We start from the raw sequence: 15,788 nt of genomic DNA, 5'->3' as shown, positions 1-15,788 counted from the left end.
AATCAAGATGTACATCCAACACTGTACCAGCTGGGGAAGTAGAAAGGCTTCAGTTTTTCAGTCAATGCCTATTTAAAAATGTGAAAGGGATGAAAAGCTCACTCATGGAAGGAAAATAAAGAATGACTTCATTCATCCAATGCACAGACCTATTAATTGCCCTCTGCTCACATTAGCAACCAACTTGATTATTTTCCATGCATAACTCCAGTTTTGTTTTTCTTTCTCCTGTTCCTCACTTGATGTAAATCAATGTGCCTCTACTGAAACCATTTTACTCCACTATACATCAGTTCAGAATCTGTCCCAGTTTCTCTTTTATCCAATAACTTTGTTTTAATCAAGTGTAAGATGTGCAACTGAGTCATAAATTGGATAAGAAAGTTGGATTCAGATTTATTTTGGTAATTTCAGCCTCAGCCTCAGTAAATAAATCACTACTGAAAAACTAAATAACTTCATCAGTAACAGCCACATAACTTGTCTCAATGAGCCTGTGTAAGAGATGGAGCTTAGAAAGATTTTAAATTTGGACACAGGTGAAATTCAGGCAGGTGAACTTAGGATAAGAACAAAAGCAAAGCCAAACTATACAAAATGCCATGCTAGTCACTATGCCTTTGATCAAGAGGTTTCAGGCAGATTCTCACCTGAATCTGCATGACCTCATAGCATCTCATGGAGCTCAGCTGATTTAAACCAGCTGAGAGTCTCACACTTTTTGTCCTCTTCCTGTGGGACAATCTCTGTACTGGCACCTGAGCTTCATTTTCAGAAATCACCTTTGACCGTTACCCTTGCCACAGAAACTTATGAAGGAATAGGTGCAAATTTTGCAGAGCAATCAAGAACACTAGGCCAGACAGTCCTCTCTGTCAGCATTTGTTCCCACACGAGGACAAACAACACTCCATGTTTCTTTGCAGATAGACCTACCAGCCAGGGTAACTAGCACCCAAGGAGTGGAGCAGCACAAAGCTGCTGAGATGATGCTGCAAATCCTCTTGTGACTACCCTCAGTGATTAAAATTAGAGAATCTGGCTCTAGATTTTGTCCAAACTTTGCTTTCCTCCTTAGCCTGAGAGAGTCTTGTTGCCAGAAGAGGGTGAAGCCCCAAGAGGACTGTCCCTCAGTCCCCCTTCCTTTCTCTCCTCCTCTCTTTGCATGTACCCCAGGTTCTGCCAGAAGTGCAGCAGCCATTTTCCTTTTGAGACAATACTTGAAAATGTATTTTGTTTCTGGCAGTCCCACAGTCTCTGAATCCCATTCGTGGATTCATTCCAGGAGGTTATTCTGGCAAATAATTTACATCTCCATGATTCTTCTGAGGCGAACAGACCTGGGGGCTTTTCTGTGCTCCTCCTGCTCTCAAAAGTTTTTGCTCAGAGTCTCGTAAGTCAGCGCTTTTATAGGAATAATAGTAACAGGAAAGTTTCTCTGTTAGCCCTGTGTGAGGATGCTAAGGATCTTAAGGGATCCCTGCCTTTTCCCTTCCAGCCCATGTGAGCAGCTACGTTCACGTCACCGCCACTACTGTGTTCACAACCTTTCCCCTTCTCTTTCATTCAGGTATGTCTCAGCTATGACCACACCAGCTCGCATGTCACCCATCGATTTCCACACTCCGACTTCTCCCAAGTCCCACCCCTCCAAAATGTCGCCACCGGCTTCCAGCTTGACTGTCTCCGTCCCTTCGGTGGCAGTGAGTCCCTTCATAGAAGAGGAGCGACCACTGCTCCTGGTGACCCCGCCACAGCTACGTGAGAAGTATGACCACCACCTTCAGCAGTTCAACTCCTTTCACCACAATGCTGCCCACGAGACCAACAGCCTGCCACCAAGTCCTCTGCGGATAGTGGAGGATGAGGAGTATGAGACCACGCAGGAGTACGAACCAGCACAGGAGCCTCCAAAGAAACTCACCAACAGCCGGAGGGTCAAAAGAACAAAGCCCAATGGCCACGTTTCCAGCAGGGTGGAAGTGGACTCTGACACGAGCTCTGAGAGCAGCAGCTCTGAGACCGAAACCGAAGATGAAAGAATAGGTGAGGATACGCCATTCCTGAGCATACCAAACCCCATGGCAACCAGTCTGGAGCCAGCCGCTGCCTACCGGCTGGCTGAAAGCAGGACTAACCCAGCAAATCGGTTCTCCACACCGGAAGAATTGCAAGCAAGGTTGTCCAGTGTGATAGCTAACCAAGACCCTATTGCTGTATAAAACGTAAAACACATAGATTCACATGTAAAACTTTATTTTATATAATGAAGTATTCCACCTTTAAATTAAACAATTTATTTTATTTTAGCAATTCCACTGATAGAAAACAGGAGAGGAAAAAAAAAACTTTTATAAATTAAATATACGTATGTACAAATGTGTTATGTGCCATATGTAGCAATTTTTTACAGTATTTCAAAAATGGGGAAGATATCAATGGTGCCTTTATGTTATGTTATGTTGAGAGCAAGTTTTGTATAGTTACAATGATGGCTGTCCCATAGTATTTTGCAAAACGTTCTATCCCTCAGTTGTCCTGGCTTTTTTGTGCACTGCATTATGATGACTGGATGTATGATTTACAAGAATTGCAGAAGTCCCTCTGGTCGCTTGTTGTAGAATCCCCAGATCAAAAAGCCCTGTAATGGCACTCCCACCCTACCCACCCCATGAGAAAAATGTACACACACACAGAGGAAAAAAAAGGAAAAAAAAAAGCTAGAAAAACAACAAAAAATATTTTCTTCTCTAAAAAGTTTTATTTGTTTTCTGTATATGAAATGAGTTTTGTCTGCTCTCTGCCAGCCAAAAGGTTTGCTTCTTTGAGCACTGGGATAATAGTAGATCCAACAGCATGCTACTATTAATTACAGCAGGATAACAAAAAGAAAAAAAAAAAAAAAAACAAAAAACAACCAAACAAAAACCCACACCTGCATTAAATAATGATACTTATAGAAAGAAAGTAATACTGTGATTTTAAACCAAATATATTATTAATCAGAGGACAGCTTGTAATCACTAGGAGCTGCTATTTCATTATTTTTCAGATATTAATTGTTCTAGTTATCCCTTAGAAAATGGGTTTAGGTTAGCTGAAGCTGTGAACCCAATACTCTATTAAAAAAAAAGGAAAAAAAAGAAAAAAAAGGAAAAAAAGAAAAAAAAAAGATTTATATTACTTTAAGTTAATGGGGCAAATATAATAGCAGATATCTGTAACCAAGCAAGGAAGAGATCTAGCTGGAAAACAAATGCCACTAATAAAAGTGCAATCAGTTTTCACCTCTAATTTTTAATGTTGATTTCTAATAGATGATTTATCCTTTTGTTTCTCCTCAATTTTCTCCCCTTTCTTCTCATCCTCAGAAAGAACCCTGACAACCTTCTAGCAATACCTTGTTAGAGTTGCTGTTGGAGTAAGGGTTACTCTTGGACACAGAATAACTTTCAGGGAAGAACTGATTTGCTGAATGGTTAAAAAGTATAGGCAAGTAGGAAGGACGCAGCAGAAGTATGGAGTTCATTTCTTCTCGCCTTTATTGACTCCATTATTTGGGGTGAGAGAGGCAAGGCTGATGCAAAGCCCGTTTATGAAGGCAAGCACACCATGTGAGTCACAGCTATAGTGTGCTTGTCTGTTTGATATCAGTGTTTATACAGCCAGTGATGATGTTGAAGTCTTCAGTAATGAACAAGGATGCTGTCAGTGCTGGAGTGGTTGCATCCATTCAGACAGAAGCAAATGGCCTCTTTTGCACTGAATTCCTATCAGTTTAGTCAGGGTCACACTGTCTCTTCTCTCCTTTTGATTTTTGTTGTGTGTTCAGTTGGCACAGCATAGACTCAGGATTGATGTGGAAAACAAATGTTTTTCCTAGACTCTGGGGATTCTGAAAATGAGAACATATGTTTTACAGGTATTACTGGACTCTAAATAGAGCCATTGTCAAGAGAAAAAGAATTTCAGCCAAACTGCACTCATCCTTTGGACCACATCCTGGTCCCAGTTAAATGAAGAGAAATGTCAAGGAAATTTTGTGAGATGTAAACCCGAGGAACTAAGGTCCTGACTCAGTAAATTGTTCAAACATATGCTTATGCTAAGCTCAGCAAAAGTTATCTTCAGCATGTGCTAGACTCCCATTGACGCATCCAGTGCATGCATAAAGTTAAGCATGCGCTTAAGAGTTTTGCTGAGCAAGGTGTCCTGTTGATTTGAGACCTGAAAACAAAGTCTAGTAAATGAAGCTATTTATTAGGATGATGAAAGTCAGTGAGTTGCTCACTGTATAAATCAACCATATCACATTAGTAAGAATACGGGTGAGTCTACCTGACCACCACATACATCAGAAAATGAACAAAAAAAAACCTTAGTATAGGAAGAAGATGATGACAAAGTTATGCACTAGGATGTTGGTGGCAGAAGAAAAAGTCTAGGAAACTAGCACAGCTTTGAGCTATGTGGTAGCTGAAATAGCACTGCTTATTTGAGAAGTCTATGGGAGATGGCAAAGTTTGTCAAATACATACTGTCTGGACTTAAGTCCCCTTTGCTGTTTTTTCCCTAGCTGGCATGTACTTGAACACACTTTGCCTTTGCAGACCAAAACAAAAGCTCTCTACAAATTCTAGAGACCATACACTCATTTTGATTCCTTTAGTCATGCCTATTTATCTGCAATCCCATGCAGTAGAACATCCAGCTCCTTAGTAACTGCGACTCAGTAGTATAGAGGGCCAGGTGGGCTTTCCTGCTGTAGATCACCAGTTTCCAAAGGATTTGCACTGTTGAGTTTCCAGAGGCACTTGAAAATCTGTCCTTTCAGTAAGGTCTCTGGTACTGCAAAGATCTTACATGACAGACAAGACAGAAAAAGGATGGCAGAGGAACAAGAGATTTGCCCCAAAATCACCCATTTTAGTGGCAGAATAGAGATTATAACACAGGTCTTCTGTAATCTCCTCCATATAGATCACCAACAAGGCAAGATCTCATGGAAGTGTCTGTGATAGCCTAGATTAATCAGGAAGGAAAGGAACTTGCCTTGAAGTAAATTATTTGTTTACTGGCACTGTTATTATAGAGGGCCAGTATAAAATGAAGGGGCAATTGCATGCTTGGGAGCTGTACATGTGAGATTTATTTGGTGTAGGTCTAGGGGAAAATGTCACACCTCTCTGTTGCAGTGCCTCAAAGTCAAAGTGGTGTGCAGTACCTGCTCCTCCTCCCCCTGGTACATATAATAGTGTGTTATAGGGTACACATGAAATTAGGCTGGGGACTTCACATGGACCTAAGAACAAGAAAATACAATTGGGGATATGGCTGCCTAAGCCCTTAGGTCTTTGGGGAGACTCCAGCCTTACAGCACAATTCAGGCAACAGCAAGTTATGGGAGTTGCCCTGGCTTGGCACTCACGGAAGTAGGAGCAGGATGTGGCCGCTCACCTCTGGACTTCCTTTTAGCACACTGTGAGGGTACTCTGTGTCAGTCAAGTGTCACACCCTGAAGTTAGCAAGTCTCCATGGCCACAGGTTCTGCTGGCAGGCTGCAGCCAGCTCCAGCTGGCCAAGAGGCTGGAGACTGCAGCAGCATGGAGCAGAGCCAGCAAGTGCCTACAGGAAAGGCCAGCTCCTGTGTTGGGGATATTCACTTCATTACCCAGACCTCTGAGCTAGGCAGTCCCAACACCCTCAAGCTATCACTATGAAACCCTTGCCAGCTTTTGGCTGAAAGTCATGGCAAGGAGAAACGTACTTTGAAGAAGGCGGAAATGTTCCAGTGGTGACAAAGTTGTTCAGATTGTCCTGGTTTCTTTCCATGTCATTTAGCTTGAGCTGTGAGTTTTCCCTGTGTATGCAGGAACTTTTCCAGGATAAAAGGCTTCCTTCAGGGGTGTATAGCTGGAATATGTTGTGCACAACCTGGTACAGCCTGCCTGTTCAGCTGGTGTAAATTGTTACAGCTCCACAGAGGTTCTCGTGTAACAGAGGAAAACCTACTCGTTCCTCTTGGCCCAGCTATTCCGTTCCTCACTTGAGCCACCCCAACAATCCCAGGTTTAAGAGATCGATCACTGCCTTCTCTTTCCAGTCCTCCAAAACAGCAACGCTGCATCTCCCTGCTTCTCTCACACACATTGCAAGCAGTTTCCTGAACATCCAGGATAGCAAACTTGTGTCCCCACAAAGGACACACTTCTCAGCCTGTTGAACACTTCTTGGCCCTGCAGTGTGTCTACTTACTATTAGCTGGGACTTACTTCTAGTAAGAAACAAAAAAAGCACCTATGAAATGCTGCAGAGAAGTGCAGACAAAGAACATGGCCAATTATCATCATTTGTAATTCTCTATTCTACTGTAAATGCATCTTGTACATACTTGGATGTTCTCATCATTTACTGTCTTCATGTGTTAAATGAGACTCTTAGTTTATTGTGTAACACTGTAAATAACATAATGTCCTTTATTATTTATGCATAGGCATCTAACACGTGGAGAAAGTTATCCTCATATTATTTTAAGATATATGTCAAAAATATGTTGCATTTTTCTTTTTGCTTTGAAAAAATTGTAATATATCCTCTTTTTCCTCTCTTTTCCTTTAAAAGAAAAATGAATGCTAATTTATTGTTCAGGAGAGAAAGGGGATGTAACTGAAAGGCAAACTGTTCAAAGAACATGCAATGGAAGCCACAAGCTACTGATAAACTAAAGAATTTATTATCCCAAATACAGCAATAAGTAATTGTTGATTTATTAAGGTTTTGTTATTCATTTTCAGTAAATGAGGTGCTGGATTAAATTGTTTATGTGTTGTACTGACCCAGCTGCCCAGCAGACTGTGTCAGGTCACTAGCCACCGTCTTTCTGGACACAAATGTTGTTGTAAAGGTCTTGTTCTGTCTTTGTGGGCTGCTGTTCCCTGAGTTTTCTGACTTGGCCCTATGGAGGTCTCTGGCACACACCCTTGTTCCTAGGTAGAACATTTTTAGTTTCTTAAATTAGAATTATTAGCTTTACCCTGAGCATTGCTACTCAAGGAGGGGGGTGGCGGGGGGGGAGGGGGGGGGTGTGGCGCGGGGAGCAGAAGTGACACGGTCTTGGGACTGTGAAAGCCTGCTCTACAAAAATGTCACCTCACTGCTCAGTAATAGTCAATAAAGTAAATCAGATACTAGAAATTATTAGATGACATCACCATGCCACTATATAAAGTCATGATTTGTGCAGTTCTTAAATATGAAGTGGTCTTGGTCTTCTTGTCTCAGGACAGAAATAGTATAATGGGGAAGGGTTTGGAGGGCAACATGGCTGAACAAATATCTGGAGCCACTGAGGTCTGGGGGGATTGAGTAAGCTGGATCTCATTAGTCTGGAAGAAAGGGCAGCTGAGGGGAGATATCACAAAGTTCTGTGGAAACAATTAGCTTGTGGAGGGTAGGAAAGGACTGGCTGTTCAGTACCTCTTCCAATACAAGAAATTGAGTTATGAATCAAAACTAATGAGCACCATATTCAGAAAAATGTGGCTCTTCATGTGAGGTGTAGGGAACTTTGAGAACTACTTGCTGCAAGAGATTGTGGATTGTAAATGTTTCTGTGGGTTCAAGGTCAGCCCAGATCTTAGCCAGTAATCCAATGAGAATTACTAAATCCATGGAAGCCCCGTCAGATGTGGGAAATACCTGAACTGAAAACATGTGGTGGTTGTATAATGTGGAATATTGTGTACACTTCCTTTGCGCTTACCCTTCTCCACCTATCTGCCACTCTTGGAGAGAGACCAGGGCAGATATCTGATCTGGGTGTCTTTACATAATATTGGTATGTAAAGTCATTTACTTTTGACAAGCATTAAATAAGAGGAGGATAGCTAGGAGTGAGCAAAGGAAGAGGGAATGCAGCAAAGACATCTTGAATGTGTTCCACATCCATTTGTTCCCAGGTCTGGTCAAAACATGTAGATCAGATTCCTTCCACCTACCTATAGGTACTGAATGAGATGACAAACTGAGGAGGGATGGAGGAATGGAAGGATGGAAGAATGGAATGATAGAATCATGGAGCAATGGAGAGAGGGAAGAAGGAAGGGAGGAAGCATGGGTTTTCATGACCCTCCCTCCTCCATTCTCAACACAGAGAATGAAGACCTGGCAGGCCAGTGAGACCTCAGCACAGGTTCAGTTACCCTCTGACAACTTCCCTGTCTTGCCATCCCACGTAGAGAGATCCTGTAGCCGGAAATCTGGGTGCTCAGGCTATTTGCCTCACCTAAACATCTTAGTTGGGTAAGACCTTGTCACCTCAGAGCAAGCCCAAGCGAGTATTCCATTGCACAGTACTACTATTGAGGAAAGGAAGATGCTCCTCTTATCTTCCATTGCAGGCTGTTGAAACAGGAATGGGTTGCTCTGAAAAGCCTGTCTCCTCCTCAGGCACTCCACTGGCCTTTCTTGGGTCGGAGAGGAAGGTAGAGAATTTCTGAAGCAATTAAGAACCACTCAGAATCAACAGGACTAAGGAACTCATGTCACATTTGCCAGAGACAAGAGTCCTTTAGAGAACACATCTTTGTGTGTCTGAAATGGCTGTCCTTGCCAAAACATTGTTTGTCACTCCATGCTGTCTTTATCCTGTTGTCTCTCTCTGCCAAGCTCCTGCCTCTGCACTTCTACACAAGGTCTGGAAGCAGATGGCCTCAGGGAACACTACAGGAAAAGCAGGCAAACCCTTCTCCTCATTTCTGCAGCCCATGGGTATGCTCTTAGCATGCCAACTCCACCCTGTTATGAGCACATGATTTGGATGACACATTCTCCAAGTTAGTTCTGTCTCAGCTACAGCTGATGGGAAGAAAGCTATATCAAATTCCTTGAGATGTTGCAGCTAGTTGCTTATCATTAACCTGTGTAGTGCAAGAAAAGCAACCTGGCTTGTGCTCAGGTTATGAGCCTGAGAACTCTTCTTTGGTGAAAACAGACCCTTAACAATGGCACTGGGAACCTTCAGGGCTAAATCTCATTTTACCATTTAGGAAAAAGACACAGACTCTTGGTGATTTCTGATCCCAGAGTGTTCCTTCTACCTGATGCTATGACCTTTTGCTGGAGTCATTACAAAGTAGACCTTATTAGAAAAGTTATGCTGGTTGCAAAATTATTCCCCATGTATTCAGACTAAGGGTGGCAGGACAAATGACACAAATCACTGGTATGTTCCTGATGCCCCCATTTCCACCAATCAAGACAAGGACTCTTCCTGCAAGGAAGAGGTGGAACATGATCAGACCCACACATACGGAAGGCTGCCACTTTAATGGAGTTGAGAACAGTACGGCTCTCTCCACCAGGGGGTATTTATAGCTCTGCAGTTTCTAAGCATTGCACAGATTGAGTCTGAGACAAAGCCATCAGTAGGAACAGACTGAATTCCCCTTGAAAGCTGGACCTCACCCTCTAAGACTTTAGGTCCAGGAGGTAACCTGGCACCAATTTTATTTGGAAGCTGGACTTTTAATATAAATGGAAGCTGCTGAGGTTTTCGTTTTGTTTCTTTCCCTTGGGGATAGCAAGAGATTTCCCTGCACTGGATGTAATGCCCTGGGAATTCAGGAGAGAGGAACCCTGGCAGCAGTGCATAGAAACCACCTGAAATAAGGCCAGCTGTTCTGATGACAGCAACAGAGGAGGTGGTAAGGGAGTCATTGCAAACTTACATGTTCATCAGTTGGTAGGGAGTACAGTGATTGTTAACAACTGATTAAATCATTACTCTGGTAATGGCCAATTTGAAACCAAGCTTCAGAAGTCAAATATTGTGTGGGATGTATTTTAACTTACCTTGCACATTACTGCAGACAATTGGGTGATGCATTCACTATGTGTACACACACATACAGTCTCACAATTTGCTGTAATGATTTCCTGATGTTCTGTGCATGCTCAGTGACAGGAAAGGAAAAATGCTGCAACAAGGCCATTCAGCAGCTGCAAAATTGCCTGCATCCAAGATGAAACACCTTTTGCACAGCAGAGAGGAAAAAATGAGTGTTGTATTTGACCTGTACCACTGTTAAGAGATGAAAGAGAATGCCTCTTCCTTCCCCAATTGGACATGCTGGATCACAGCTTGCAGAGGAGCCTTCACAGGGCCACAACTGAGAAGGGATTGGCAAGGTGGAGGACTGAGGGATTCCGACTAGGGTCAAGGGTAGCTGTGTGTCTCTCATTTCATTGAAATAACCCTAGACACAAAGGATTCATCCCAAACAGAAAGGGAGTTGCTGAAGATGCCCGAGTGATGGGTCCTGGACCCTCTATATGTGGCAAAGGGAGAGACTCTCCAAAGAACAATTCTTGTCCCAAGTTCTGCTCTCAGGAGGTTCCCATCTTGTGCTCCACCTTTGCACCCTAGAGGCCTCAAAGCTGAGGGTGAGGTAAATCAGATCTCCACAAAAACAGACAGTAATCTGCTGAATGTATATGAGGAGACTCAGATACCTGCACCTACAGCATCATTCCTGGAAAACACATTGAAACTACTAGGGCTGTGAAAGTAGTAATCCAAAACTATAGGAAATAAAGGCCACTAACATGAATGCCACAGTACGAATTCAGGAGCCTGCATTTCAGCGTCCAGTTTTAAAATCACCCCCTAGTAAAAGGTCTAGAAAACAAGATAGTACTATCGTAGTGACACATGAACCATTTTAATCATTAAAAAAACCCCTGTAATTCTGGCATCTTAGCATCTGCACACACTGTCTTACCATGTTCAACTAAAACATGCAATATTTATCTGATGGCTAATGATTATGAAATAAAGCTCAAAGTAATAAAACTCCAGATAAGAACTGGCAAACCACAGCTATCTTGTGTCTATTTAATAATCAACAGCTCGGTTGTCATGGTACTAAATCACACATTCTGGATCATATCAATGAAATAACAGAAAAGAACTCTTATAATTTAGTCCCTATTACTTTCATTTCCAAGTGCCAGCTTCCTTCAAATAGTACTTACATAGCCTGTTACAAACAGCTTTACCAAATCCAAAGAGGAAATTGTGAGTACTGGAATCCAGGCAACAGATTAGAAGTCCAGGTAACCTGAAGTCCAGGTAACAGAATTGTCTTCACGATTAATCCACCCTCAGCTCTTTCCTTTATTTGACTGCCTGATATAGTCCAGACCCTATCTGAATATTTCTGTGTCTCTCATAATGAGCTAAAATTGCATTCTAGGACTTCAGATGTGACAACCACAGTATTTTTAGTAAACTTTACTTGCTGCCTTTTAACTTCATTTGACTGACAAGCACTCTACTGGCTCAGCACGAGAACAGCTCTCATCTTGGTCCCTAGGTGACTGCAATAGGTTCTTAGCTGCAGGAGAGTAGCATGCTTGCTGCTCCTTCTGTGGTATTTCACCAGGATCACATCATCAATGTCAGCACATACGTCCAGGATGTTCTTTGAAATATTTTTTGTTGAAAATCTAAAAGGGTTGAGTTTGTCTGTTTCCCATCACCTTGCCACATGCAGACTTAAGGAAATGGAAAGAACTTTCAAGGAGGAACAGAACAAATGGGATGCTATAAGATTCTGTCTCAGGAGTAAAAGATAAACAGCTTTGCCATCAAGCCCATATTTAGCTTTGTTACACTTACCAAGCAAGATATTATTTATTACAAACTGAGATGATGGGGAATGTGCCATATTGCCTGAGGATTACGATGATGCTGAACTTCAGAGCAAAGACTCAAAACCCCTTGAAGTTAAGGAGTGGCACCCAGAGACCTGGATGACGTGGGAAATCCAAAAGTGTTCAGAGCATCGCTCTAATAAAGGCGGCCATCTGAGTGCATTGCAGTGCATCATGCCCTAGACATGTGTGGAGGTTCCAAAGGTCAGTAATCCCTTGCTGCAACTTGCTCTGAGGGGTGTTAAGTGCTCCCAGACTGGCAGGGAAGCCCTTTGGCTTGAAGACACCTATCCAGGGATTTCTTCCTGAACCCAGGATCTCAGCAGTGCTCCTTCCAGCCTGGAGGAGAAAGAAAAAATGCACAGCTTGACTTTCTGTATGTTGGCCTGAAACCAGAGACAGTGTCAATATTCTGCTATGACAGCTATGGTAGTGAGAATTACTTCAGAACAGAGGCATCTGATGACTTAGAAGGTGAACAATTTCTTGCAACAAAGAGCAAATATTTTCCCTGATTTCTTGGAGGGGTGGTGGGTGGAAGCCAAGATGATGAAGTGCAATGGAAACTTTTAGCCTGTAGGCTGGGTTAGATTCTCCAAAGCCTGGGGGCACAGACAGCACTTGACAGCAGATGCTTTCACCACAGGCCCTTCAGGAGAGGAGGGCAGCTGTTTTAGGTGGTGATATTGCTTGGTGGTTGAGGTTGAGACAACAATCCTTGTACATCCAAGCAGTGACATGAGTGTACCTAGTGACTGTAGTTCTGTGACCAGCTGTCCCATCCACCTGTAGATAAACATTGTACCTATGTGGCAAGAACTTGCTGGATGATATCCACTGCCCATGCAAGATGTTTATTTTGCCTAAAGCACATAAATGCACTCGTCCAAATGCAAAATCTCCTGGAAGACTCACATAGTAACTCAGAATCACAGAATCATCTAGGTTGGAAAGGACCTTGAAGATCATCTAGTCCAACCGTTAACCTAGCACTGACAGTTTCCAACTACACCATATCCCTAAGCGCTATGTTGACCGTGGAACTTTTGAGTGAGGAAGAGAAGGAGGAAGGGAATGAGACAAACAAGGAGGAAGACCAAGGCCCACCAAGGGCAGGTCATTCTAGACCAGTTTTTAAAACCAGTTTTAAAAAGAACCCCAGAAGAGTCATTGTAGTGGGTGACTCCATTCTGAGGGGTACCGAAGGCCCCATATGCAGACTGGACCCGTTTCGTAGGGAAGTCTGCTGCCTCCCTGGGGCCCGTGTCAAGGACCTCAAGGCAAAACTCCCTGCTCTAGTGAGAACCAAGGACTACTACCCTCTCCTGGTTTTTCAAGTAGGTAGTGACGACATTACTAGGAGAAGTCCTAAAGCAATGAAGAGAGATTTCAGGTCCTTGGGGAAAGTGATTAAGGGGTCGGGGGCACAAATTGTGTTCTCCTCCATCCCTTCAGTTGTGGGGATGGATGAAGAAGAATACCGGAGATCTCAACAGATGAACTTGTGGATCCAAGACCGGTGTTACCGTCACGGCTTTGGATTTTTCAATCATGGGTTGGTATACAGGGCACCAGACATTTTGGCATTAGATGGAATGCACCTGTCCCAGAGGGGGAAGAGGATCTTGGGGCAGGAGTTAGCTGGGCTCATTGACAGAGCTTTAAACTAGATTTGAAGGGGGAAGGGGGCAAAACATCCGCCCATCTGAAGTGCATGTATACCAATGCACACAGCATGGGTAACAAACAGGAGGAGCTTGAAGCCATGATGAAACAGGAAAATTATGATGTTGTGGCTATCACAGAAACATGGTGGGATGTCTCCCATGACTGGAGTGTGCCAGTTGATGGCTACAAGCTCTTTAGGAGGGACAGACAAGGAAGGAGAGGTGGTGGGGTGGCGCTGTATGTCAGGGACTGTTATGATTGCTTTGAGCACAAGTGTAGCGAAGACAGGGTGGAGTGTCTTTGCGTTAGAATCAGGGGGAAGGCCAACAGGGCAGATGTTGTAGTAGCAGTCTACTATAGGCCACCCACCCAGGACAGAGAGGTGGATGAAATATTCTGTAGGCATTTAGGAGAAATCTCCTAAATGTGGGAGACTTTAACTTCCCAGACATCTGTCTCCTGTGGGAGACTTTAACTTCCCAGACATCTGCTGGAAATACAACACAGCAGAGCGGGACCAGTCCTGGAGATTCCTGGAATGTGTGGGAGATAACTTCCTGACGCAGCTGGTGAGAGAACCAACCAGAGAAGGTGCCCTGCTGGACCTCCTCTTTGTGAACAGAGAAGGACTGGTGGACGATGTGGCGGTCGGAGGACGACTAGGGCACAGCGATCATGAAATAAATAGAGTTCTCTCTTAGAGAGGCCAGGAGAGGGCTAAGCAGAACTGACATCCTGGACTTCCAAAGGGCTGACTTTGTCTTGTTTAGGCACCTGCTTGACAGGATACCTCGGGAGATGATCCTGAAGGGTCCAGGAAGGCTGGGCACTCTTTAAGAAGGAAGTGTTAATGGCTCAGGAACAGGCAGTCCCCAGGTGCTGTAAGAGAAGCCGGCGACAGAGAAGACCACCCTGGCTGAACAGGGAGCTTTGGCTGGAACTCAGGGAGAAAAGGAAAGTTTACAGCCTTTGGAAGAAGGGATTAGCCACTCACAGTGATTACAAAGAGGCTGTGAGGCTATGCAGGGCAGAAATCAGGAGGTCTAAAGCCCAGCTGGAAATTACCCTGGCTTCAGCCATCAAGGATAACAAGAAATGTTTCTATAAGTATGTGAGCAGCAAAAGAAAGACCAGGGAGAGTCTCCATCCCCTGCTAGATGCAGGAGGAAACATGGTAACAAGTGGTGAGGAGAAGGCTCAAGTCCTTAATGCCTTCTTTGCCTCAGTCTTTAATAGCAAGGAGTGATCTTACCCCTATACTTGGCACTGGTGAGGCCGCACCTCGATGACTGTGTTCAGTTTTGGGCCCCTCACTACAAAAAGGACATTGAATTACTCAAGCGTGTCCAGAGAAGGGCAACGAAGCCGGTGAAGGGTCTGGAGCACATCTCGTACGAGGAGTGGCTGAGGGAACTGGGGTTGTTTAGTTTGGAAAAGAGGAGGCTGAGGGGAGACCTCATCGCCCTCTACAACTACCTGAAAGGAGGTTGCAGAGACCTGGGGATGAATCTCTTTAACCAAGTAATGAGCGATAAGGCAAGAGGGAATAGCCTCAAGTTGTGCCAGGGAAGATTTAGACTAGATATTAGGAAGCATTTCTTTACAGAACGGGTTGTTAGGCGTTGGAATGGGCTGCCCAGGGAGGTGGTGGAGTCCCCATCCCTGGAGGTGTTTAAGAGTAGGGTCAACACAGCGCTGAGGGATCTGGTGTAGTTGGGAACTGTCAGTGCTAGATTAACGGTTGGACTAGATGATCTTCAAGGTCCTTTCCAACCTAGATGATTCTGTGATTCTGTGATGATCTTCAAGGTCCCTTCCAACCTAGATGATTCTGTGATACAAGTAACTGTAGTGAGATGATGCTCCGTGAGAGCCTAGCTGAGCCTCTGGGCTGAGGCATGGAAGATCCTACAGACTGTTGCAACTGAAGAAGTGACAAAACTGGCAATGCCAGAGTGTAACCTGGTAATTAGTGGTGATCGTTGCAAGAAGTCCACAGCACACCTCAGAGGAACCCAGCTCACCAACACCCACAGTCCTGTGGGGCAGCAAGAAAATGTTACCTGATCTGCTGCTAACCTCTCTGCAGAAATAAAATTCTCAGTCCTCTGCAAACGAAAAGCTGTGTCAGCTGGAGGAAGTGTGGCAAGACTGGAACAATGTAGTTATGGGAAGGTGCCCTGGCTGCAGCCACCCAGGAGTTAAACTGTGATCTTGGAGATTTAGATGGGCGGAAGAACAAAAGGCAAATCTTTGTCCCCATTTGGGTGTAAGAAACAGAGTTTTGTTTTCTAGCAGTGTGTGTTTTTCTTCTCTGAGGCCAGGGCAGAATTAGACACATGGTAACCAGGACATAGATCAGACAGGATTAGGCTCAGCACTTATGTGCTCTTTGGAAGACGGGT

The 15,788-nt window shown here is 43.9% G+C and overlaps 1 protein-coding gene across 5 annotated transcripts in view; it reads left to right on the top strand.

Annotated features, from left to right (window-relative positions):
- NRG1 (neuregulin 1) overlaps positions 1-6,809 on the top strand; it is a 305,415-nt gene extending 298,606 nt beyond the window's left edge. For all 5 annotated transcript variants that reach the window (XM_074812991.1, XM_074812990.1, XM_074812988.1 and 2 more), the window contains one exon: positions 1,571-6,809. In XM_074812991.1, the coding sequence (XP_074669092.1) occupies positions 1,571-2,222 (652 nt within the window). In that variant the 3' untranslated portion in view covers positions 2,223-6,809. The remainder of the gene's footprint in view (positions 1-1,570) is intronic.
- The last annotated feature ends 8,979 nt before the right edge of the window (positions 6,810-15,788 follow it).

The sequence above is a fragment of the Strix aluco genome, chromosome Z, assembly GCF_031877795.1.
Source record: "Strix aluco isolate bStrAlu1 chromosome Z, bStrAlu1.hap1, whole genome shotgun sequence".
Lineage (NCBI taxonomy): Eukaryota > Metazoa > Chordata > Aves > Strigiformes > Strigidae > Strix > Strix aluco.
This window is presented reverse-complemented; position numbering and strand designations above follow the sequence as displayed.